We start from the raw sequence: 26117 nt of genomic DNA, 5'->3' as shown, positions 1-26117 counted from the left end.
TGCCTGAGAAAATACACATAAGTTACACATACATTACACATGTGTAGTTTATGTGTTATGTGTAGCTCAATATGTGTTTGACAGCCAGTTGCATCTCATGAAATTTCAATGTGAAAATAATGAATCCTATTCTAGATTTGTCTATGTTGCATTATCTATGTGATTTATGAAAAATAAAACATAAATATATTTTATTGTTTTCTAATTGTCATGAAAATATTTTTTAAATGTTACACTATCTGGTCATTTTGTACATTTGGTTTTTATAAATATAAGTGCCAGGTCTCTAAAGACCCGAATATGTAAGAGTGTTTGGGAAAATTACCATGTTTAAGGGTTAAACGAGAATGCACTAATAAAAAGTACCACACTGTAAAAAAAAAAAAAAAAATCTGTTAAATTTATGGTAAAATACCAGCAGCAGTGGTTGCCAGAAATGTACTGTAGGCCTAAAAAATATGGTTATCTTGTTTCAGGCTTTACGGGGTGTAATTTAGAAGCCTGTATATTTTACGGTATATTTATATAATAAAATTTTATAATTTCGATATACCAACCTTGTGGAACTATAACAGTCTGATTTTACTTTAAAATATATTGTTAATCACTTTAGTATCTAAAAAAGGCCACATGATGACTTAAAGTTAATCAAGAGTGGCCCTTCCTGGAACAATAATTAATACACAATATGTTGAGAAAGTGCACAGATTTATTCAAACATACACAAAACACCATCAGTGTAACACATGTGCCACTAAAATAATGCAATAAACATTAACTAACCTACATAAAATATAACACAGAAAACCCCAATGTACAAAACTGATATTACAAATAAGACAAACATAACTATTCCCATAAAATATAATGAAATATGATGGGTCATGCAGGGAATTCTGGGAACGACCGATTATTGTTTTTACCATAAAAAGTACATGTACTCTCTTGTTAAACAAAAAAAAGATATATTTTTACCGTTAATTATACGGTAAAATTATACTTTTCACATCATTTTCTTTTTACAATAATTTACCGTGAAATTACATGTATTGTCTTGTTAAATAGATTATAATCTTTTGCTGTATATGTTAAAGGTGCGCTAAGTAATTTTTTGAAGTATGTCGATGTGGCTTACATTGACTTACACTGACACATAGTGGCCTGGATGAAGCATCATTCAAACATAGTGTTTTCAGTTACCAATGCCATATAGAAATTCACTAAGCATAGTAAACCAGGATTCATTTAATCAGTGAATGAAAGTGTCCAATAACAAGGCAGTTACTGAGATTAATCCAGAAATATTCAGTTGGTCATGTGATGTAACATGGCTGCCCCCACGAGGCATGTAGAGTAAAAAAGCTTTTGTAAGGTCACTGACAAGGCCGGATGTAGGCATGGGCAGGAGTGGGCTGCGCCCACCCAAAAGTGAGTCTTGCCCACCCAATTGAACATTTGGCAAACACAGTATTAAATAAAATATTTTATTTTTTTACGATCTGTACATTGGTTTAAAGCAATTTGGGGGAAGTCTGTGTGTTGCAAACACTGAGGGTGGGCTGTAGACTGCCCCAACCAATCACAAAATAGCACCAGAAATTTGTAGTATTTTTCTGTTTTTGTCATTGGCCGAAAAAAAAAACGACGCTTTTACATTTAAGACTGGCTTGGCTTCACTCTGTTACAGATCAAAGACGGTCATGTGAGTGACAGCGGTAATAAGAGATATTTTTGTGCAATGTATAGGTTTTTAGTGCCTGTAAAGAAGCCTGGTGGTGTCTCTAGCTGTGACTATGTGGCTTCTGTTAATGCACCACTGGCTCCCTCTCCCCGCTCATCAAATATCTCCCACTCCCCAAAATCACACTGCAGTTGTAAGCAAAATACTGGACCTAATTTGTAAAGCACCATCCCAGCCAATATTAGCTGATGGTACCGATCGCAATCATGGCTTGAATACAGTAGTGTTTTACAGGACGCGTGCTTCTGTTTCCCCTGTTGAAAGTTCGGTGTCGCTGAGAGATGCTGTCTTCACCTCGCGTCTTAAGTCTTTTTTTATTTACATCTATCTTTTTACAGCGCTGTGGTCGTTTGTTGTTTATTGTTTGTCATTGCGTGTTAAACTACCCTGTTTTTGCCTTGAAAATAACCCTTGGTGCTGACATCCTTGGTGGCATTACTTTCCATCCATCCATCTAAATTCCTGCATATTTACCTAAATGACTTTACACATGTTTAGTTTCACCGGTAAAAATACTGCATCAATACCCTTTACTACCCTACAAAGGCCAAACTTGGCAAATAACACTGAAGCTGATAAAAAATGGCTTTAATTTGGATTTGGATTTTGTAGTGGCTGCATTTTCACATCAAGTATTATCTGAATTTTAGCATATGAGCCAAACTCAAGACCTGATTTCAGCCATATCTCAATTTTGGTCAAATTAGGTTCTTAATCTATCATGTTAGTGATGACCACATCTAATATATTTCTCTCCACTCCATCCTTGCATTCGTGGGGACTCTGGTTTGGCTTTGTAATTTGCTTTAAGGCTGTATTAAATTACTCTGAAAGTGCATTGCTGTATTTTATTTCTTAGTAATGTAGGTAGAATACCAGAATTAGGTTGTCAGGGCCCACTACAGGTTTATCTGTTTATTTATTTCAACATATTGTCTAATATGGGATATAAGTGTAAACAGTGGGCCTTATGATTATAGCAATTACGCCATGCTACACCGATTACCACCTTTAAAAGGCCAAACAGAACATAACATGGTATGTGAGGGATTATGTAAACAACGCGCTCGTCATTTAAAAGGACGTGAACAGCGCGCTCTTCTCTCATTGGCTGACGGGCGGAGTCTACTGAACCAATGAGCGCAGACTCCAGTTAAAGACACTGCAGTGAGGCACTGAACAAACTTCAGTCTGAATGGATGTTTGCCATGTAACTAACAGTCATGTTAGTCAAAATAACAACAGGGCAGTTAGAAGAGTTCTCTTGAGTGGTCAGTCGGAGCTCAGACGAGCTGTCCTTGGACATGTCACTGCAGTTGAACACAATTTAACGAGATGTTTTAAGGGCAATGGAGAGCGAACAGGGTGAATCATTTGCGCGCGGCGGAGATTCATCCGGCTCGGACACGCTGTCAGAAGGCGAGACGCGAGCCAAGACATATGAGCCTGAGTTACACTTTGACGAATTGAAATGTCACTCCTTATTTGTGGGTCTCGAGGGAACAGTGAAGGAGAATGATGCAAAGAAAAGAAACACGATGATGAAAGCGAGAAAGGGGGATCACCATGAAGGAGAAAATGAAGGGGACGAGGATGAACTGGTAAAGCACATAATGCACAATAACATACACACGCTTGCGCGAGATAACATCACAATGCACGTTCAGTTGTAGTTGTTATTGTCAGGTTTCAGGTATAGACATCGTTTTGAAGAGTTATAATTATGGGGAAGTACTACGTGTTGTGACTTTACCCCTTTGATCTTTTAAAATATACAAATTTGTCATCATAACTTGGTTATTCTATAAAGTAGACCCTGCTGAAAACATAAAATCTGTCAAAAACATGTTTGATAAACAACTCGGTGGTTGCTTATTGTTCGACCATTTTGTAAAAAGGTTGTTTGTTTTACCAAAATATTTAAATATTCTTTTTTTAAATTTTTTTTTTTAATGTCAGTGTATCTTCTCTTTGCACTTTAAGTGGCCCATTAAATGCCAAAGAAGGGTTTACAATACCAGAAATATCATTTAAGAAACAAATCTTAAAATTAGGAGTCTCTACTTGTTTTGAAACATGAAATATTACTTTGATGACAATTGAAGAAAATTGCTTTTAATTGATGCTATCCAACGCCAATGAAGTAAGGGACCCTCTATCCAGACTCTCAGTAAACCAAGGAACTCCAATAAAAAAAAGTGACATTTTCTCGTTTAAAGGAATATTCCGGGTTCAATACAAGTTTAGCTCAATCGACAGCATTTGTGGCATAATGATGATTCCCACAAAAAATAATTTCGTCCCTCCTTTTCTAAAAAAAAAAATCGAGGTTACGGTAAGGCACTTACAATGGAAGTGAATGAGGCCAATTTTTGGAGGGTTTAAAAGCTGAAATGTGAAGTTTATAACTTTATAAAAGCACTTACATTAATTCTTCTGTTGAAACTTGTGTACTATTTTACAGTTTTTACAGTCATTTTAGAGTTTTAGGGGAAACAGTTACGTCATCATGGCAACGAAGTTGCAAAATTTGATATAACTCTACACAGAAAAGTTTAATAAGTGATTCTATCTAATTAAAATCATGTTAACTCTCATATTGTTTATGTCTTGTGTCTTTACCTTTGAAACGGTGAGTATTTTACTGTTTACAGATTGGCCCCCATTCACTTCCATTGTAAGTGCCTCACTGTTACCTACATTTTTGCTTTTTTAAAGAAAATGAGGGACGAGTCGAATTGTTTTGGGGGGGGGGGGGGGGGGGGGAGAATCAGCATTATGCCACAAATGCTGTCGATTGAGCTAAACTTGTATCGAACCCAAAATATTCCTTTAAGGTTTATAAAAGGCCTAACATTTCTTAATAATTTAACAGACATGATTACCTTCTATAATGCTTAACAGATCATTAAGATGTACATTTTTAAATGTATGAAATATATATATTTTTTTTCTATTTTTAAAGAAAGTCCTAAATGTTATTCATGGACTGATATGCAAAGGAGAATTTTTTTTTTTTTTTTTTTTTAAATTATAAAATGTTTGTAAATTCCATTGTCTGTTATGTTGGATGTTATTTATTTTTTTTGGTGAAAGTTTGGTCGTTGAATTAGCAAAATATTGTGGTCCAAAAGGCATATAGGCTTTGTGATATTATGCACGACTATGAGAGCCGTGTAAACGCCTGTGTACTCACAGCCAGATCAAGTAAGTGGAAGGACAGGAGACAGCCACAGTGTTATATTAAAGCGCAGAAGAAAAACAGTGGCTTATGTCTTAACCACCATTTGTTTACATAAAGGGAGTCCAGCTGCAGCATGTTTATATACACTTCATGTGAACTGTCATTAAACAGCCTGATCTGGATGCACTTATCATGTTGTAGTGAGCACCACAATGGACATTAAATTGTCTGGGTTAGTGATTTCTTTTTAGTTGTTTAAAAGTAGTAAAAAAAAAATTTGTCATTACACAAAAAAGTAACGTCATATTATTTTCTGATATCATCACTGAACCATGGTACCACCACAGTACTTTTTTGAATGTCAGTTGATTATCCATTTGAAATATTTTAGGCCAGAACTTACAGAAAACTAATGTTAATGCTGTATTTTTTGGACTTGTACCATGGTAATATGTGTTGTCACGGTACCAAAATTTCAGTAGTCTGTACCGATACCAGTGAAATTTCACGGTTCTTGATACCAATTTCAGTACCACAGCAAAAATATGCTAATATGACAATGTGCTATTGAACACACCATTTTACATCATATCAGACAGATTCAGTCTGGCCATGCCATGCATATGCCTACATTTAGGATTCTCTTCTTTTGACATGACTTATCAGCATGCATCTGAGTAGTCAGAAGACATATCTTAAATCTATTGCTATATAATAATGAAACTTTTTGTATGTGGGAAATTAAATATTTACTTTTACTAAGGGATATCACTCATGCACAAAATTACTATTCTGAACCATACGTCTTGTACAGGACGTCTTAATTTCACCCTAAATACAGGACACTTCTGCAACACTGCTGCATAGTACCACAAACAGTGGCAAGAAAAAGGATGTGAACCCATTGGAATTACCTGCATTTATGTATAATATTGTCTTGAAATCTGGTTTGATCTTCATCTAAGTTACAATAATGAACAAACACAATCTGTTTTAACTAATAACTCGCAAATTATTGTGTTGTTCTTGTATGTATTTATTACATCCAAACATTCACAGTGTAGGCTGGAAAAAGTATATGAACCCCTAGACTAATGATGTCAACAAAAGCTAATTAGTGTTAGGAGTTGGCAAACCTGGCATCCAATTAATGAAACGAGATTGGAGGTGTGGGTTGGAGCTACTTTAACTTATTAAAAAGCACTCAAACATTTTGAGTTTACTATTCACAAGAAGCATCTACTAATGTGGACCATGTCTTGCAAAAAAAGATATCTCGGATGACCTACAATCAAGAATTGTTGCTTTGCATAAAGCTGGAAAGGGTTACAAAGTTATCTTGAAGAGCTTGAATATTCATATGTCCACAGTTAGACAAATTGTCTATAAATGGAGACTATTTAGATGACTCAGAGGGCACACTGCAGAATGCTCAATGAGGTAAAAAGTACCCTAGAGTGACAGCTAAAGAATTGAAGGAATCATTGGAACTGGTTAACATCTCTGTTCATGAGTCTATTATATGGAAAACATTAATAATGTATGGTGTCCATGGCTGGACACCACGAAGGAAGCCGCTGCTTTCCAACAAAAACATTGCTGCACGCCTGGTGTTTGCCAAAGACCACCTTGAATTTCCACAACACTATTTGGAAAATGTTCTGTGGACTGATGAAACTAAGGTTGAATTATTTGGAAAGAACATGCAGCACTACGTTTGGCGTAAAAGGGCACCGCAAACCATCATGAAAACATCATTCCAACGGTGAAGTGCAGTGGCGGGAGCATCATGATTTCAGGCTGCTTTGGTGCCTGGACCGCTTGCCATCATCGAGGGAAAAATGAATTCCCAAGTTTATCAAGAGATCCTACAGGATAATCTCAGTGTGGCTATGTGCCAGCTAAAGCTCAGTAGAAGTTGGGTGATGCAGCAGGAAAATGACCCTAAACATCAAAGTAAGTCCACTACAGAATGGCTTAAAAAAAAAAAAAGAAAAGAAAATCCACCTTTTGGAGTGGCTCAGTCAGAGCTCAGAACTTATCCCAATCGAGATGCTGTGGAATGACCTCAAGAGAGCCGTTTACACCAGACACCCTACGAATATGGCTGAGCTGAAACAGTTCTTTAATGAAAAATGGTCCAAAATTACTTCTAAACATTGTCCAGGTCTAATCCGCAGCTACCAGAAATGTTTGGTTGAGGTTATTGCTGTCAAAGGAGGATCAACCAGTTATTAAATCCAAGGGTTCAATTATTTTTTTCCACAGCACTGTGCATGTTTAATGGGATGTGTTCAATAAAGACATGAAAGATTATAACTGTTAGTGTTGTTAGCTTAAGCACATTGTGTTTGTCTATACTTGTGACTTTGATGAAGATGAGATCACATTTTATGACCAATTAATGCAGAAAACCAGCTAATTCCAAAGGGTTCATATACTTTTCCTTGCCACTGTAAATTGTATGCAGGCTTGGCAAAGCTGTCTTACACAGCTACAGTATGCAGTTAGTTCGACCCAATCCTGAACGCTTTAATCTGAACTCATCAACCCCATTTCAGGTCTCTTAAATAGCCTCTTCCTTTTTTCACCCTTCCCTCATGAATACTGCCCCAGAAAAGACAAGGACGTGAATGCAAAGACAGCTGCACTGTCCTGAAAGTTTATTTGATGCTTAAGGTGTGGCTTCAGAGACCATCCGAGGACAGCTTTTTGAGGTTTTAGTGGAAAACTTTTAGTGAAAGAGCAGCAAATAAAGTGCAGCAGTAGAGTTCCAGAAGTGAAAATCCCATTTATTTTCTTCATAGAGACCTTTTTGATTTTTAACAATAATTTATAAATCTTTCAAGACCTTCCATAAACTGTGGGATTGTTAAGTAATCTATGCTCCAGTAGAAGCAAAAAGTCTGTGCAATTTGAAGTTCATTTGAAAATAATCAGAATTTCTGGTGAAGAACTACCCTACCCTTAATTTTCAAGAGAGATCAACCAATCACATGTCATTGTTACCTTGTAAAATGTCCATATCCCTACTCTCACAAAATACTTAAATGTGGATATCAAAATCTGAAATTTTTTCAAAAAAACGTTAAAAGTGAAATTATTTCTGTGCCAATGCATCGCCAAAAGGAATTGCAAAAATAACTGTTTCCTCTTAACACCATAGTGTTACATTTGAGGTAAAATCAAACTACAAATGGCTTAAGTTGTCTTTGCATATTAAACTGGGACACGAGAAAGAAGGTATTACAAACAGCAGCTTTAACAGAAACAAAATAATAATAAAAAATCCTTAAATAAAGATGAACTTACATTGTTATAAAAACTGAAACTAAATAAAAATATATTTTCATGACCACAAAACTACTAAAAATAAAAGTAAAATGACTACCAATTTGTTATTCGTTTTTGATACATGTTATAACCTAGACGGCCCCAAGTAATTTAACACTAGACGTAGACCGATATATCGGTTTTACCGATTAATTGGTGCCGATATTTGCTTTTTGGAACTATCGGTTATCGGCAAAATCTATGCCGATAGTTGCCGATAGTTATTTAACCATCCTAACCCTAACCCTAACCCTAACCATCATTTCAAAATAAGAGTCCCGGTGTTTTTCAGGCTAGTTTATGCTTAATAGTCCTGTGTAATGCATGTTTTTTTTCTGGTTATTATTGGGATTTTGGTTGAACAAACTGCATCTGGGATTTTATTCATTTTGGACTCTTTCTCTTTGCTCGGCATAGTAAAGAAAGAATAAGATTTTTTTTTTTGACATTTTATAAATCGATTTAAAAAACTATCTGCCAATTAATCTGTTATCGGCCTTTCCCAACAACTTAGTTATCGGTAAAATCCACTATCGGTCGACCTCCATTTAACACTTAAACATTTGTAATGATATCTGTTCATATAATACTTTTTGGCAGCCTAAATAAAAACTAAATATGCTGGAAATAAATCATTAATGACCTCAACAGGATGCATTGTTCTCAGAATGATTTTTGAATTTTGTAATCAATCTGAATAACACTATCTATTAGTCAAGGAGCTCTCAAATGTATGCAAGTAAAACTCCATTTCTGGAGTTATAAATAAACATCCATTTATTTTAACAGGGTTTCTCGGACCTGGAAAGAGGATGTACAGAATTGGTGAATGGCTTATTTGCTAAGAGGATTTGCCTTTAATCTGTTTAGGGTTTCTCCTGTGTCCACTGTGGGTGATGTAATTCTAAACATTCATTTGATTCACTTGTGATGAGAGCAAGATAGCATTGGCTTTTTTGGGGGATCTTTTAATGGAACACCAGTGGCATTGAGAAGGAATTGGTACCAGAATGGGTGTCATTTGATGGGTGTAGGGTAAGAAATACTCAATTGGACTTTTAAAGACTAACTTAAGACATTTTTTCACAGTAATGTTCTGTTATAACTTCTGTTGTTGATGACATCTGATGTATCAATCATTTTCATTGATTCAACTCTTTTGGTTTGGGTAATAAGGACTCTGCTTAGTGTCGTGCCAGCACAGGTTTTTTTTTAAGACCTGTTAACATTTGTTTGGAAAGTATACTGAGGTAACATAAGTGCATCATACCATTTTGTAATGCAATCTAGTTTAAACTTCAGGGCCTGTAAATGCAAATCTTTGTTGGTATTTGATCCTGTGAAGTGATAGTGCTATCAGGCAGATTATTGGATACTGTTAATAATGCAGGATTATCAAAGACAGACACTAATCTAGGAAAGGTGAAAGTCTTTGCAGACAGAGTTTTCGTTGAGGTAAGTGTGTCCTGGTTGCTCAACACTCATTTTTCTGATTTTGTTTTTCTTAACACTTATTTTTTTGCTCTTGTAGCACGTTAATGACTAGAGTGCTTTTTTCTTTGCTCTTGGTGTGAACAGAACTTTTTCCTGCCATTTATTTTGTTCTTAGTGTGAATAGGCTGTTACATCATGTCTTCAGTGAGCACGAGTATATCACATGGCCAGACGTTAGTATATCACATGGCCAGACTTGTCTACTTTGCAGAATGTTCTGGGCAGGAGCAAACTACTTGGACAGGAAGAGATTGTTTGAATGACATGTAAAAGACCAACCACCGTTCATGGGGTCAGTTAAACCACCGGGTTTAACTGACATTAGTCTCTGCAGAAAAACTTTAAAAATTTAGGAAAATGTTTGTAGACTTTGATTAGAATATTTTGTCCATTCAAAATAAATGTTCAATTTTTAATTAAAAAACTTCAATTTCATAATAAAATTCCATCAAACTGAATTGTGTAATGTATAACCAAATTAAATACGACTTAAAATATGTATATTTTATTTATTAAAGATTACTCCATTCAATTTAATGGAATTACATTATGAAATTAAAATCCATAAATCTTAAGTTTTTTTTTTTTTTTGATAACTAAATGCAAACAGAAAAAAAAGTTTGTATATACAGTTGTGCTCAAAAGTTTGCATACCCTTGGAGAATTGGTAATATATGTACCATTTTTAAAGAAAACATGAGTGAGCAGGCAAAACACATTTTTTTTTATTTCTTATGGGATTCATATTCAACTGTAGGTTATAACAGAATGGCACAATCATAAAACAAAACGTGGCAACAAAGAAAAAAATTAAATGACCCCAGTTCAAAAGTCTGCATACCCTTAGTTCTTAATACTGTGTATTGCCCCCTTTAGCATCAATGACAGCGTCCAGTCTTTTGTAATAGTTGTCTATGAAGCCCCAAATTCTTGCAGGTGGTATAGCTGCCCATTCATCTTGGCAAATTGCCTCCAGGTCATGCAAAATCTTTGGTCTTCTTGTATGAACCGCACGTTTGAGATCTCCCCAGAGTGGCTCGATGATATTAAGGTCAGGAGACTGTGATGGCCACTCCAGAACCTTCACCTTTTTCTGCTGTAACCACTGGAGGGTCAACTTGGCCTTGTGCTTAGGGTCATTGTCATGCTGGAAAGTCCAAGAGCGTCCCATGAGCAGCTTTCGTGCTGAAGAATGCAAATTGTCTGCCAGTATTTTCTGATAACACGCTGCATTCATCTTTTTTGCCATCAATTTTCACAAGATTCCCTGTGCCTTTAGAGCTCACACACTCCCAAAACATCAGTGAGCCACCACCATGCTTCACAGTGGGGATGGTATTCATCCATGTGAGAGCTAACAAACTCATTGACTATTTATACACAGACACTAATTGCAATTTAAAAAGCCACAGGTGTGGGAAATTAACCTTTAATTGCCATTTAAACCTGTGTGTGTCATCTTGTGTGTCTGTAACAAGGCCAAACATTCAAGGGTATGTAAACTTTAGTTTCATAAAAGCAAATGTGAGATGAAAAATGCAGTTGCGAAGTTGTCTGTAATGCAAATGTTAAAATGTACCGCCTTGCAAGTCATGCACCATAGTAAAAGTGTTTTGATGTCATAAGATAGTATTGTGTGTAGAACAGGGTGAAAAATACGTGTTTATGAGCTGATAATCTGCCGTTTTACTCCTGGTTTGTGTGAAAGAGAGTAAAAGTCATTGTTGTTACAGTGCCTCTAGTGTTCATTTCACCAGGAAACTGCTGCAAGATGTACAACGAGCCATGTAAAAACCAATTTGAAAAATGTAGGTATAATAATGTTATTCTTTTAAAGTCTGTATTGTGGTTTCATGTTTGTTAGGGGACATCTGACACTGGCATACTGACAGAATACATTTTGGCGAGTTCCTTCATAATTGAACTTTTAGAAGAAGTGCAATTTCCTTTTCCTCCACATACGAAAATGTCAACTGTGTACTCACTCATGTTTTGTATGTTTAAGCCCAGAGGGAGAGTTTTCCAACACAGGAAACATGGCTTTGCTACTGAGACTTTGTAGGGTTAGTGACACCAGTAAATCTTGAGGGGGAAGGAATGGTGCAGTGTGAGGGAGAACACGCCTCTGTAAGGCCAGTGGGATCTTCTGTAACACAGGGACGTTCTGGCAAGATTGACCCAAGCAGCACAGCGCTGTAATGTGTGCCGTTTAACCTCCAGAGGAAAATGATTTAGCTGGAAATGAAGCAGGGGTAAAGGTTAAGGTCAGGCAGATGTACAGCGATGACGTTAGTTTTTGCACTGAAATGCTGCAAGTTTTTTTTCATTGGTACTGTCATTGTTTTTAATCATATTTTTTTTTTCCTTAAAAGGAAACCATAATTCACCAAAAAAAAAAAAAAAAAAAAAAAATGAATTCTGTCATCATGAACTCATTGTTCTGTTTGTCCAAACCTCTGAATTTATTTTTTCTAAAAGGTAATGTTAGTCAGAATGACAGCCTCAGTCACCATTCACTTTCATTGCATTTTTTCTACAAAGAATAAAAGTAAATAGAATAAAAGTGAATAAGGCTAACTGAGGCTAACATTCTACCTAAAATCTTCTTTTGTGTTCCGCAGAAGAAAGAAATGTTGATTTCAAACCTTAAAGACTAAAATTGCAATAAGTTTCAATTTGTTAACATTTGTTAATGCATTAGGGAATCATGAACTAACAATGAACAAAAATATTTTTGCTGCATTTATTATTCTTTGTTAATGTTAGTTAATATAAATTAAATTGTTCATTGTTAGTTCATGTTAGTTCATTAGCTAATGTTAACAAATGCAACTTTTGATTTTTTAAATGTATTACTATATTGAAATGTGGGTTAAAGACGAAAACAGGTTTTCAAGCATCAAAAAAATAAGTGTAATACAACCTTAAATTTGTACTTTTTTCTGTACATTAGAATGAGTCCTGTTTTAATTTTTTTTTTTTTTGAGCAAAAAATAATGGCTATCATACATTTTTACCATGATTTATAGTGGACGCCCACTAAAACTGTCATTCAGTGTAACAATAGTTTATATACAATAAAATCTTGTCAGGCATATTTATAACAACAATCATTTGATGACATATTAAAAGACTCTATTTAAGGATCATCGACAGCATAAGCAGAAGTTGAAAAAGAATAAGCATTTTATTCTATGAGGCATGTGAATAATGGTGCTAGCTGAACAACATGCATAACAAAGCCCTTTAAACTGAAAGGTACAACAGTTGGAAGTTTAAAAACCGACAGGTTGTGTAGCCCACTAGAAGAACAGATTGTACCTGAATAAACAAAACAAACATTGGTGGCAATACAATATATTAAATATCTCTCATTTTATTGAGAACTCAGAACTTAAAGAACGCACACACACACAGTTCTGCCTACTCAAACTTCTCCCAATCTGCCCTGTGTTTTCTTTGATTTTCCTGCCATTGCTTTCACCTCTTCTCAGCTGCAACATCTGATAAATTCCTGATTGCCGGGCGATCAGGATTTCCACCCAAGTCTACTTGCTTTCTTCTCTGATAGCTGAAATGCAGATTTCATGCAATTATTGACATGAACATAAAATTACTGACATGGATATAAACTCAGTGTTATTAATTATGAATACTTTCTGTTTGCCAACATAAATGACATGTACAGGATGGGTATTTTGGGTGGGGAATCCCTTCAGTGGCCTCTTTTGAACTTGACATAGGGAGGGGGGACTCTCTGTCCAGAAATAGTGGTAAGCTATTATTCTGACAATTGCAATCCTCCATACCTTTCTCGTCTCCTTGCTAAGAGCACTGCCCTAGCTACTGGGTCTGCCTTTACTTTCTGGCGGTGCCTAGCAACTCTCTCTTTGTTCGTGGGCGTCTAAAATAAATCAATTAATATTAATTATCTTTATTAAAAATACAAAAATGCATTAAAATATTAATATTTATAAAGTTTAACACATATGTCAGTGCTAAACATCCCTTATTTATCTGAAATATAAATAAAATGATTTAAACAGTGATACTGTCATTCAGTGTAATGTATATTGCAGGCTATCAACTGGCTACCTATATCAAATAGTGAGCTTGACCAGTAAAGTTAATCACAATTATTCACAACATCTAATTTTTCAAAAAATCTAACAATAAAAGTGTTTTTCGGCAATGACGTGGTTTTTTTAACTTGGGTTACCACACCATGAAAAGGTGAAATTATGAAATATTTAAGAGCAATAAACTCACCTTGCTGCATCACCACACGGTCTTCAGGGCGCCTTTTGATGATGTCACAGACTGTTGAATGACTATTAGTTTTGATGAGATTTCAAAATGGCTTTTTGATCCTGTTACACTGAATGACCTCTAACAAACTGCATATTTGGGACAAAAGTCCCCTGGTTATTTCAGTACTTAAGAAAAACAATAAGACACATTCCTTTTAATATAACACAGCCAACACTTATTTGAACATGCCAAGAAAACAAATATATTTTTTTACTTGGTATTCTATGTTTATTTAAAGATGTAATGGTAAAATCAAAGTTCGGACCATTACACTGAATGACAGTTTCGCAGTTTGGAACATTATTTCACCCATATTTTGACATTTTATCTCTGCAAAATTTATTTGAAACATTAAAGTAGACATTTTACTTGCATTTAATAGGTTTTCTATATATAAAATCACTTTTGTAAATGTAATTCATTGCGGACACAAAATGGGGACGTCTCGTCTTTGACCCATGTACATTAAACAAGATGAATAAATGCTGTAAAAGTATTGTTCATTGTTAGTTTATCTTAACTGTTATTAACTAATGTTAAAAAAATGGAACCTTATTGTGTTACCGAAAAATCCCGAAATGTACCATGTTCCTCCTAAAATAATTGTATGCTAATAAAAATAACACATGCTAACATTGTTTTTCTTTATGTGCAACATGTACATTTGTTACTAACGTTCATCTAAAAAAATTTGTTGTGGTGTTTTCCTGAAATGAGTAATTTATGCGCCACTAGCCAAATGGAATTGCAAAATCATATTGCCTGCATGAGCACCATAGCTCAGCGTGTCAGAGCATGAGTGCTAACCATTTGTCTAAAGCTCCAAATGGGACTGTAATAAATGTTTGATGTGATATATTGACCTGTTTCATGTGACATCACTGTATGACCATGTTGCCGTCATTTACCTTCAGTGTGCATAAGTCAGCGAAACTTTTTTTTTTTTTCTATTTATAAGCTTGATAAAGTGATACTGCTGTTTACCGGAGACAAATTAGATTTTTCTTCCAATAAGGTTATGTCTTTCAAGTGTTATGGCTTTGTTTTTCCAAAGTCAAACAGCAATGATGTGTAGAGAAGGGATAAAATACTTCATTCAGAAAATGTTTAGCCTAAAGCTTGAAATTTTGAAATTTGAAATTTGACCTCAAACATCTTTGACATGTCTGTTTTCATTACATGTGTAAATTAAATGTATAACATAATCGAGCTGGATACAATTAAACTGGAAATGCACATAGGATATTGTTAAATTCATAACACCCGGACTGTATTTGATCATTTTGTCAATATACAGTATATATTCAACTTTGTTATATTCAAAGTTGTAAGTAGCAAAAAAAAAAAATAAAATAAATAAATAATAAAAAAAATATATATATAATATATATTATTGGAATTTCACAACTTTCACTAACAAAAAACAAACAAACAAACAAACAAAAAAACATGTTTTTTTTTTTTTACTTTTACCATGCTGGTGCCATGATATTTTTAAATACCATGGTACATGAATGTGGTAATCATTCAGTACCAAGGTATAACCATTTTATACCTATTTATAGTTTATGTACGTAACATAGCATAAAGTGATGTGTAACCTCCCAGCCCCCTGTGAAACATGTTACATAAATCAACTTATGTGAAAAGATGACAACTCTGCTAAAGTATGTTACATGTAAACACTTTGTTGAAATCCTCAAAAGTCTAATGTCATGAGATTAAAGGTGCATGAAGTTATTTTTTGTTTGCTTTGTTGGTCAATACGACATTGGACTTTATACTGACACCTGTTGCCGTGGATGCAGCATCATGCAAAAGGGCAAGTTTTCGATTACTGATACCATTGGAATCTACATGGTATATTTGTACTTTTAAAGATTTATTTGTAACACTGCAGGTCTATTTAAAATTGACTAGTGGAAGAAAAGCTCTTATATATGCTTTCCCTTATACTGTCATAAAAACATTAACCTAAAATCTTAATGTTGATTTAAAAAAAAAAAAAAAAAAAAAAAATGGATTAGATATGCATCAACCAAACCAAATATGACCTCTGGAATTTGTTTCAAGTTATACTGGTGTCGTGGCTGGTGGTTATATGGTGTACACATCTGGTTTCAGAATATAAGCGAGGCTTTGGCTATTTTGGGCTGATGGGTCACAGCGGGGTTAGCAGTTCCTGCATATCTTATATAGGTCTTCAAGTTGATTCATTTCTGACAGGGACATATGAGCCAGCTCTGATCAGGTGCTGAAGCGACTTGTAGTGATGGAAAATTGGTTGCTAATGACATTAAAAGCGTTGGTTGGGGGAAATGATGGTGCTTTTGCCCTGCTGTTTAATGGGATTGAAGTTCAGTAGATCTGTTTTCAGGGTCTTGTTATGCAGAAATTCAGTAATACACAGAGGTGACCAGAAGGTCCTGAGATGACATCATCAGTGTAAACAAACACTGCTGTTTACACAAGGGTAAATTAACTAAATCTGTACAATGTATGTAGACAAACGGTGATCTCTTTGAAAGCTCAACAGCAAAATAACTGAAATTGAGTGCTGTGTTGGTCTCCTAAGCAACCAAATTGGCACGGTTGCTAGGGAGGGTAGAGTCACATGGGTTAACCTCCTCGTGGTCGCTATAATGAGGTTTGCTCTCGGTAGGCTGCGTGGTGAGTTGTGCGTGGATGCTGCGGAGAATAGCGTGAAGCCTCCATATGCGTTATGTCTCCGTGGTAATGTGCTCAACGAGCCACGTGATAAGATGTATGGATTGATGGTCTCAGACACGGAGGCAACTGAGATTCGTCCTCCGCCACCTGGATCGAGGCAAATCACTACGCCACCACGAGGACTTAGAGCGCATTGGGAATTGGGTATTCCAAATCAAAAAATCGAGAAAATCGAAAAAAAACAAAAACTGAGTTCTGTGTCGTGTATGATTTATGAATGTATGCTTTTCTTTAAGTAACACTTCACACACTTCTAGGGTGTGTTCACACTTGGCAGGTTTGGTTCGATTAAAACGAACTCCGGTGTGATTGCTCTGTTAGTGCGGTTCATTTGAACAAGTGTGAACGCTGCCATACGAACCTTGGTGCGCACCAAACAAGCAGACCGAAACCCCTTGAGTAGTGGGTCTCGGTCCGCTTCCAAACTAACTCTGGTGTGGTTCGACTGATATATGAAAGCAGCATGGACCAAAGATGTGTAAACGGACCAATAACAGGAAGTCATTTGCCTTTAATACTGACCTCAAGCATACCTGGTTCTTCTCATCATAGGAGCTATGTTGCCAAATACAGTTCGGTATAGGCGTCGTAACCGCCGTCAGCCGTCCTTGCAGCATATCTTCATTTGTGTGTGCAACGAAGGAATTCCTGGTGCTGTTTTGACTCCTTTACACATTTTATTAGCTCTTCGTTTGTTCTCAGCGGGTAAAAATACCACCATATATACATATATAAATCTAACGAGCGCATTTCGCCCAGCAGCCAGATTGTTTTGGATGTTTGGCAAGTGCCGTCGCAAAATTTACATCATAAAAGCTGCCCAATCAGGTTGTGACTTTTTCCTGATGCCTTTTGTTTTGTATCGTTAGGTTCGTATTAAAAACGCCAGTGTGAATGCTAACCGAACCAGGACTAAATGTATCATTTTCGGTCCGGACCAAGAGAACCAAACTGCTAGGGTGGGGGGGGGTTGACTGATGATAAACACTAGAAAATTATAATTCGACGTCTTATTGATATATAATGATCGGGAATGGAGTACTGGGCAACCGCGTGCAGCCTCAATGAATCTACGTTTTGAAGCCTGCACTGTGTTCCAATCGAGCCAGATGTCAATATTTATTGTGAATAAGGACTGAAATTTTGTTCTGTTTCTCACACAAAGTGACCATATCACTTCAAAAAGCATGGAATTAACCACTCGAGTCATAAGGGATTACTTTTATGCTGCCTTTATGTTTGTAAGTTTTGGACCCATTGACTTATATTGTATGGACAAAAACAAATCATGCATCCTTCAAAGTGTCTGCTTGTTATCTGCAGAAGAAAGAAAGTCATACAAGTTTGAAATGGCATGAGGGTGAGAATGAGAATTAACATTTTTGCTCGCACTCAGCAAGCCACGTGATAAGATGCGTGGATTGACTGTCTCAGAAACAGAGGCAACTGAGATTCGTCCTCCGCCTCCCGGAGTGAGGTGAGTCTCTGCGCCACCACGAGGAATAAGAGCACATTGGGAATTGGGGAGAAAAGGGGATAAAAAAAAAAATAAATAAAAAAAAAACATAGACAAAATTACACACTTCACATTAAAGCATGAATTAGATGGGTTAAATCATACTGTAACTTGCCTGGCGAAATAGAAGGGACCATCAGTATATTTTTACTTTGACCTTTTCCCTGGAGCAAGTCTTTGCACAAGCTTGGGAATGTTTTTTCCTCTTCCTAACAGCTAGAATTATGAACAGAAGTCATGGTCCAATGCATTTCTGCTCTGCTTAAAGCACCATTCAGGATTTAGGGGAAAGTTACTTCCTAACTTGACCCAGTGGAGTAATCTGCAGAATTAGTTGTTGTTCAGTGAAGGACCTCCTTGGGTAAGGGCTGGGTTAAAATACCTGTTAAAATAATATTTTAACACTGATTTAAGCCCTAATTTGTAATTGGGTGGAGTCAATGCAGATTTTGGGCCAGTCGGAGTTGACAGATTTAATAGAATGTCACACACTATACAACAGTTAGTTCTGGTCCTCGAAGCTGATTGGACGAGAGGCGTTTCAAGAGTGCTGAAATGCTTTACTGGGACGCTTTACTGTTTGTATCACTCTGCTTGTGTTCGTGGCATTCGAAACTAACGTGTAAGAGCAGTGCAGATGTGTGAATTTTCATTTTTCCTTGTGACATTAAAGATCTGAGCCAGCAGGTGGCAACAACTGTCTTGTGTGTACTATGAGCGAGTTGAGCTGACATTCAAATACTGTGTGTTGTCAGTCAGTGTGTGAATTTCTTTGAAGTCATTTGAAATTGTCTCACTTCTTGATCGCTCAGATTACTACTTCACTATAGCTGAGAAGCAGAGTTAAACTAACAGCTTCAGCATTACTGCCGATCACAGCTGATAGATGTAGTAATCAAACATGCTCAGGGCGCCTAGCTGATACAAGTTTCCGAGTTGGGAGAAAATGTAAACTTTCAACATGGCGGAGGAGAGAAAACATTCCGTGTGGTTTTTAAAATAAGAGTTAGAAATATAAAAGAATGAAACTGGCATATTCCATGTTTTCTCTCCGACAACAAAACACTTGAACGTGGGTAAAAAATATTCTTAGGATAATTCCAATAGCACGTATGGCAGCATCACTCCATGATATGAGCTACAGCTGAGGAATGGAGTTAAACTTACAGCTGCAGCATGTTCAACACTGCAACAGATGCAGGTTATCGTATGCTCAGTCACCCTCTCTGGTGGTGTAAGAAAGTAGTTCCACACACAAGGAATGTAATTTTTTTTTGACAGTCCTTGTCCGTTGAACTGTTATATGAAAGCAGTATCACACTCGCAGTCATGCTGCATTGTCCATCTATCAGCATGACTATGATTACCTGCTTGAGAGCTGGACATATAGCACTCCTGCTTGAGTGATATTGCTTTATATGATGATACAGACTCTGATTTCTTATTCTCAGACTATGATTCCATCTAGTCGAAGTATGTCAAATGTTTTTCATACTTAAGAGATGACTATAGAGGAAATGTAGTAGTGTATGATACTCCACGACTTAAATCTGAAGTCATACGCCGAGCAGCCAATGGAAATCAAGCTTGCAGGGTGATGAAGATCAGGAAATGAAGATGGCGATAAAAGCACTAACTAGCTAACTTTTAACACCACTCACAGTTGCTGATTTATGTTTCTGCCCGTGGGTGCCCTAACGACCATGCACGACCACTTCTACGCACGCAACAAATGCCCATTAACTATAAACATTTTTATTCTAAGTAATAGGAAGGAATATAAGGTTGTGCATGCTCAGCCTGCTCAATTAAAAAAAAAAATTCTCCGCGCAGCAGTGTGCTCGATGAATTCATTATTAAAGAGTTCAATCTGCAGTTGTGTCTCGTAAAAGCCCTCTGGATCCAGATCTACCGCCGGAACCGCAATCCCTAAGTGAGATCCACCAATCAGAGAAGTTCCCAGTTACCAATCGCTTTTTTCAAATTTTGAAAATTATTTGCTTCAAATCAAATGTCGTTAATTAATAATAGAGCTTTCTGGTTTGGGTCAAGGCTGAGAAATATTTATAATTTTTTTTTTTTTAAATGCCTATGGAGAAAATTAATGGGGAATATCTTGTGTTTTTCCGTGGGTGTTCGGCCATTCCCGTGGGTACCTGTGACATCACTCATGTCCATCTCACATTGCTGTTTCTAGAGAATATACTGGCTGCATCTTCCCACCAAAGACCGCACCCAGTTGTGCTTGGCTGTTTCTTTTGCGACTCAGAACACAGAGTAACAGCAACAGCAATGGCATCCCTGTACGTGTTTGTTTACATCTGTCAACTTGGTGCCTGAATTAGATGTTTTTTCCAGAAAGACTTGGCATGCTCACATGTGAATGTTTGTTTGTTTTTTCTGGCTAAAATCAGTGGCGATTACATGGGAAGTACATCTTCCCCTAACCTTTAATGAGCAATACAGCAATGGCGAGTTTAATATATGTCCAGTTTAGCTATATAAATTACATGTTACTCTTTGTGCATATTCAATATTTTAGTGTAAAATATCTTACCTCACTTTTGCACTGTTCTTTCATGAACGGTCTTTCATTTTATGAATGAGGGATGAGTCCGTTATATTTTGTGGTTAGAAACATTGTCACAAATATTGTTAATTGAGCTTAAGTTGTTTTGAACCCAGAACATTCCTTTTAATATAGAAATACTTTTTAGTTGAATTAGCAGGAAATATAGCTACATCTGAATATTAAAAAAATAAAAAAATAAATATGTAAGAGTTTGTATATAAAACCCATTCCTATTTCATACTAATTCAGTGTTTTTCAACAGCTAAACTAACTAACTAACTATGGAATATAATGCATTAAAATGTTCATGAGGAAACTGCTCTTAATATCTAATTGTTATGTAATACTGTAAAATTTCCCTTTGACCCTGCCTGAGGGAAAGAGGAATTGAAAGAAAAACACAAACAGACATCCATGGAGACACCGATAGCTTTTATTTGAAGATGAGTGCTTTAACCGTTTTGAAGTAACCAGCATGGCAGATAAAAGCAGTTTGATAAAGTATCTCTTCTATCGTGATACTCATTTGTATTTCCAGCATAATCCCAGTCCAACCCAACTGAATGAATTAATGATAGACAGTGGAAGATGTGTCATACAGTGTTACTCATCTAACCACGGAGAGTGGCGTATGTGCAGGTCCTTCAGTTATGAATATATTTCCATGTGGAAACGGATTGCAGTCTTGTATGGGACAACAAGTGCTGCTGATATCAGAGAAATGGACGTCATCCTCAAAAGCTCTTCAGATCACAACTGCCATTTCTCCTGTGGATTCATTAATAGAAACCGAATTTTCCTAGTTTTTCAGAATATGCAGTCAATGAAATCATAAAGTGATGCCCTTACTTAAAAGTACTGCACTATTTAACCACATGTAAATAAGCACATTTTACCACCCAATTCTCATTAGTGTAACATTGTTTCTTTTGATTTTAGAGTAAAATAGGTCCATGACATTTTCTTGACAGGTTTCTTAAGAATAACCCAGTGGTGGTATCAGATGGTAATACAACTCTATGATATAGACCATATATACAATGATTACCATATTCATATACAATAATATTTGCATGGTACACCAAGATAATTTAAAGAATACCAGGGTATTACATTTCCAAAAAACAATACATTACAACAGTACATGTACCTGGGTAATACCATGATACCATTTGGATATGTAACATGATAATACCGTGATTTTTTTGAGGGGTCATTTTCAGTGGTAATACCATGTTTTTTGGACATGAACCTTGGCAATACCATGATTTGTTTGGACATACTGTATAACATGGTAAAATCAATACATTGGTATCCCTTGAATTAACATGCATGAATATGGTAATCACACAGTACTGTGTATATGTGAAAGTAGTGTCCAAAAACATTGTGATACTTTGAAAAGAGAGAGCGTGTACCACAATTATTTTTTTTTTTTTGGGGGGGGATACTACAATGATAATAATACCATGGTTTATAAACATGTTCCCAGTACCATTCAGTGCCATGGTATATATCAAAGTAATATTGTATTAGCATCTGATACCATCACGGTACCATGGTACTATCACAGTACTTTCTTTTTTGTAAGGCAGATTTTTGTTTTGTGTGCAGTTTTGCAGGCATTGTTTCTAATTCACATTACCTGTTGCGTGTGCAATCTCTGTAGACCCTCGAGTGTTTAACATTGGTGGTCGGAGACAATGGGCTTACTTGTTTGAATCAATTCTTCCTCTTCTGTGTGCACAAATATCGACAATTCTCATCTTTTCCAGAGTTGTTAAGAATATTTTAAGTACTCTTGCAGCCTAAGCAGTCCAGTGTCTTCTAATGCAATAGCCTAAGCCACAATAGGCCATGTGTCACAGTGATTTAACCAACATGATTACACAGGCAATCAACGTAGCTTTCGAAAGTGCATGTACCTTGAAATCAACCCCATTCAGCTACATTTCTGAGTCTGACAAGCACCATCCCCCATCAGAAATTTTTCTATCAATTTAATTGTAATCGCCTTTCCCTCTAGTCTAGTCCTACCTGGGTTTCTAGAGCAGTCCTCGAGACCTGGGATCTGGTCTCATGGGAACCTAGAAGTAATTGCGTTCACGTAAACAATGGTGAACACATTTGGAGGATGTGTTTTAACCCTAAAACTACAACTTTACCCCACTGATGGTTAGGTTTAGGGTTGGGGTTTGGGTTATGGGGTAGAGTTAATAAAATATGCATTCCTGTTGACTGTATTAAATCATTCACAGCCTTAAAATGCATCTTACTTTTGGTGCCACCCTGTGGACATTTACCCTCAACACTTCCAGTTTTGGTCACTGGGGGGAGTGATTCAGATTTTTGGTAAGCACAGACTGATTTCAGCAGCAGAACATTCAACCTAGTGTTGCTGAATTCACAGTGTGATCAGTCCGATTTAACTACGGTTAAGGGGTGTTAGGCACAACAAAATGGCAGCAACAGCAATTTGGTAAAAGACATCAATGTTTAATAAATTATTTTAAAAAAGTATAATATTAATCACAATGAACAGTTATTATGTTATATATGTATAAGTTGGTTATGATTGTCAAGCAACATTGAAATAAGAAATAGATGATTAAAATTTAATTAAACTGATATGTTGAATAAGTGATGGAAAATTAGATTCATATCCAATCATATTTGAGAGTTGGTTCTGTGTTATAATGTAGTTCTTGCTGACGATAAAACTGCAAATATAAATAAATAAATCCCATAGACTTACCGGCCCGGCAGGAAAAAAATAAGTGTCAAAGTATTAATAACTACAGTCTTGACCAACAGAAAATAAATATAGTTTCAAAGCATAGAAGCTCTGATTTACAATGCATGCAGACATTATGACCTAAACTGAACAAGTGCTTTGAAATTTGCAGACAAACCAGAAGTGTTCTGTTTTGATAATTTATAAAGAAATTTGCACTGTACATATAATTGCAATCCGTAAAACAACAAACTCATCAAATAGCCATGTGTCAGTTGTTGTTGGAAGAGAAGAATACAACCAGCCTGTATTTTACTCACAGACAAAAATATAATGAGTAATAACTAAGTATGTCTTTGACATGTACAGTTGAAGACAGAAGTTTACATAAACCTTAGCCAAATGCATTTATACTCCGTTTTTCACAATTCCTGACATTTAATCGTAGAAAACATTCACTGACATAGGTCAGTTAGGATCACTACTTTATTTTAAGAATGTGAAATGTCAGAAAAATAGTAGAGAATTATTTATTTCTTTCATCACATTCCCAGTTGGTCAGAAGTTTACATACACTTTGTTAGTATTTGGTAGCATTGCTTTTAAATTGTTTAACTTGGGTCAAATATTTTGGGAAGCCTTCTACAAGCTTCTCGCAATGAGTTGCTGGAATTTTGGCCCATTCCTCCAGACAGAACTGGTGTAAATGAGTCAGGTTTGTAGGCCTCCTTGCTTTCACATGCTTTTTCAGTTCTCCCCACAAATTTCTATCAGACTGAGGTCAGGGCTTTTTGATGGCCACTCCAATACTTTGACTTTGTTGTCCTTGAGCCATTTTGCCACAACTTTGGAGGTATGCTTGGAGTCATTGTCCATTTAGAAGACCCATTTGCGACCGAGCTTTAACTTCCTGGCTGATGTCTTGAGATGTTGCTTCAGTATAGCCACATAATTTTCCTTCATGATGCCATCTATTTTGTGATGTGCAGCAGTCCCTCCTGCAGCAAAGCACCCCCACAACATGATGCTGCCACCCCCATGCTTCACGGTTGGGATTGTGTTCTTCGGCTTGCAAGCCTCACCCTTTTTCCTCCAAACATAATAATGGTCATTATGGCCAAACAGTTCAATTTTTGTTTCATTAGACCAGAGGACATTTCTCCAAAAAGTAAGATCTTTGTCCCCATATGCACTTGCATACTGTAGTCTGGCTTTTTTATGGTGGTTTTGGAGCAGTGGATATAGATACTTTCTACCTGTTTCCTCTAGCGTCTTCACAAGGTCCTTTTGCTGTTGTTCTGGGATTGATTCACACTTTTCGCACCAAACTATGTGCATCTTTAGGAGACCGAATGCGTATCCTTCCTGAACGGTATGATGGCTGCATGGTACCATGGTGTTTATACTTGCATACTATTGTTTGTACAGATGAACGTGGTACCTTCAGGCATTTGGAAATTGCTCCCAAGGATGAACCAGACTTGTGGAGGTCCACAATTTTTGTTCTGAGGTCTTAGCTGATTTCTTAGGATTTCCCCTTGATGTCAAGCAAAGAAGCACTGAGTTTGAAGGTAGGCCAGCCTGGATGGCGCCCCAGCCTGAATCGGGCGGGGGAGGATTGTGACGAGGAGAAGGGCATGGCCGGGTCATGAGGGTGCACGGCCGGCACTGAGTCACCTAATCAGTGGGAGAGAAGGAGGGAAAGAGGAAGGATGCACTTTCGAAGGATGCACTTTCCACGGCTCCTCCCTTAGCAGATGACAGCGCATCCCTCCTCCTTCCTGAGTTTTCGGCACCAGTGTAATGGGTAAGGGATGGGCAAGGAGGAGGTGGGAACCGGCTGAGCAATCAACGTAAACTTTAATGACAGAAATGAACTTAACATAAAACACATAGACGCGCACACACACATCGGCCGCGGGTGTCTCTGGCTCCCCTTTATCTCTCTTTCCTGCTGATAAGTTGGCTCAGTGCCGGCTGTGCACCCTCACGGCCCGGCCATGCCCTTTTCCTTATCACAGTAAGTTTTCTGTTTGCATGTGTAATTAGTTCTTATGTACAATTATTTTATTTTATTTGTTTGGAGAGGCTTTTTGACACTCGATGTTGTACACTAGGATAAATTATTTTTTTAATGCTATAACTTTTGATTGCTTTTTCATATCAACACAATGTTTCTCAGTTACAGTTGACATGATTGGGGAAAAAATAAAAGCAGTTTTTCAGAGCCACCTTATTTACACCCAGAGATACACCAATCTGCCACAACATTAAAACCACCTGCCTAATATTGTGTAGGTCCCCCTCGTGTTGCCAAAAAAGCACCAACCCGCATCTCAGAATAGCATTTTGAGATGCTATTCTTCTCAAGAACAATCATGCCATGGTCCAAATCACTTCAGATCACATTTTTGCCCATTCTGATGGTTGATGTGAACATTAACTGAAGCTACTGATTTGTATCTGCACGATTTTATGCACTGCACTGCACTGCTGCCACAC

The 26117-nt window shown here is 36.7% G+C and overlaps 1 protein-coding gene across 1 annotated transcript in view; it reads left to right on the top strand.

Annotated features, from left to right (window-relative positions):
- The first annotated feature begins 2948 nt into the window (after nucleotides 1-2948).
- The window catches only part of LOC127419013 (microtubule-associated serine/threonine-protein kinase 4-like), a 202320-nt gene continuing 179151 nt past the window's right edge, over nucleotides 2949-26117 (top strand). Inside the window, exon 1 of the mRNA XM_051660033.1 lies at nucleotides 2949-3342. Within this exon, the coding sequence (XP_051515993.1) occupies nucleotides 3091-3342 (252 nt within the window). The 5' untranslated portion in view covers nucleotides 2949-3090. The remainder of the gene's footprint in view (nucleotides 3343-26117) is intronic.

This window comes from Myxocyprinus asiaticus, chromosome 3 (assembly GCF_019703515.2).
Source record: "Myxocyprinus asiaticus isolate MX2 ecotype Aquarium Trade chromosome 3, UBuf_Myxa_2, whole genome shotgun sequence".
Classification (NCBI taxonomy): domain Eukaryota; kingdom Metazoa; phylum Chordata; class Actinopteri; order Cypriniformes; family Catostomidae; genus Myxocyprinus; species Myxocyprinus asiaticus.
The sequence above is the reverse complement of the archived record's forward strand: the minus strand, read 5'-3'. Positions and strand labels throughout refer to the sequence as shown.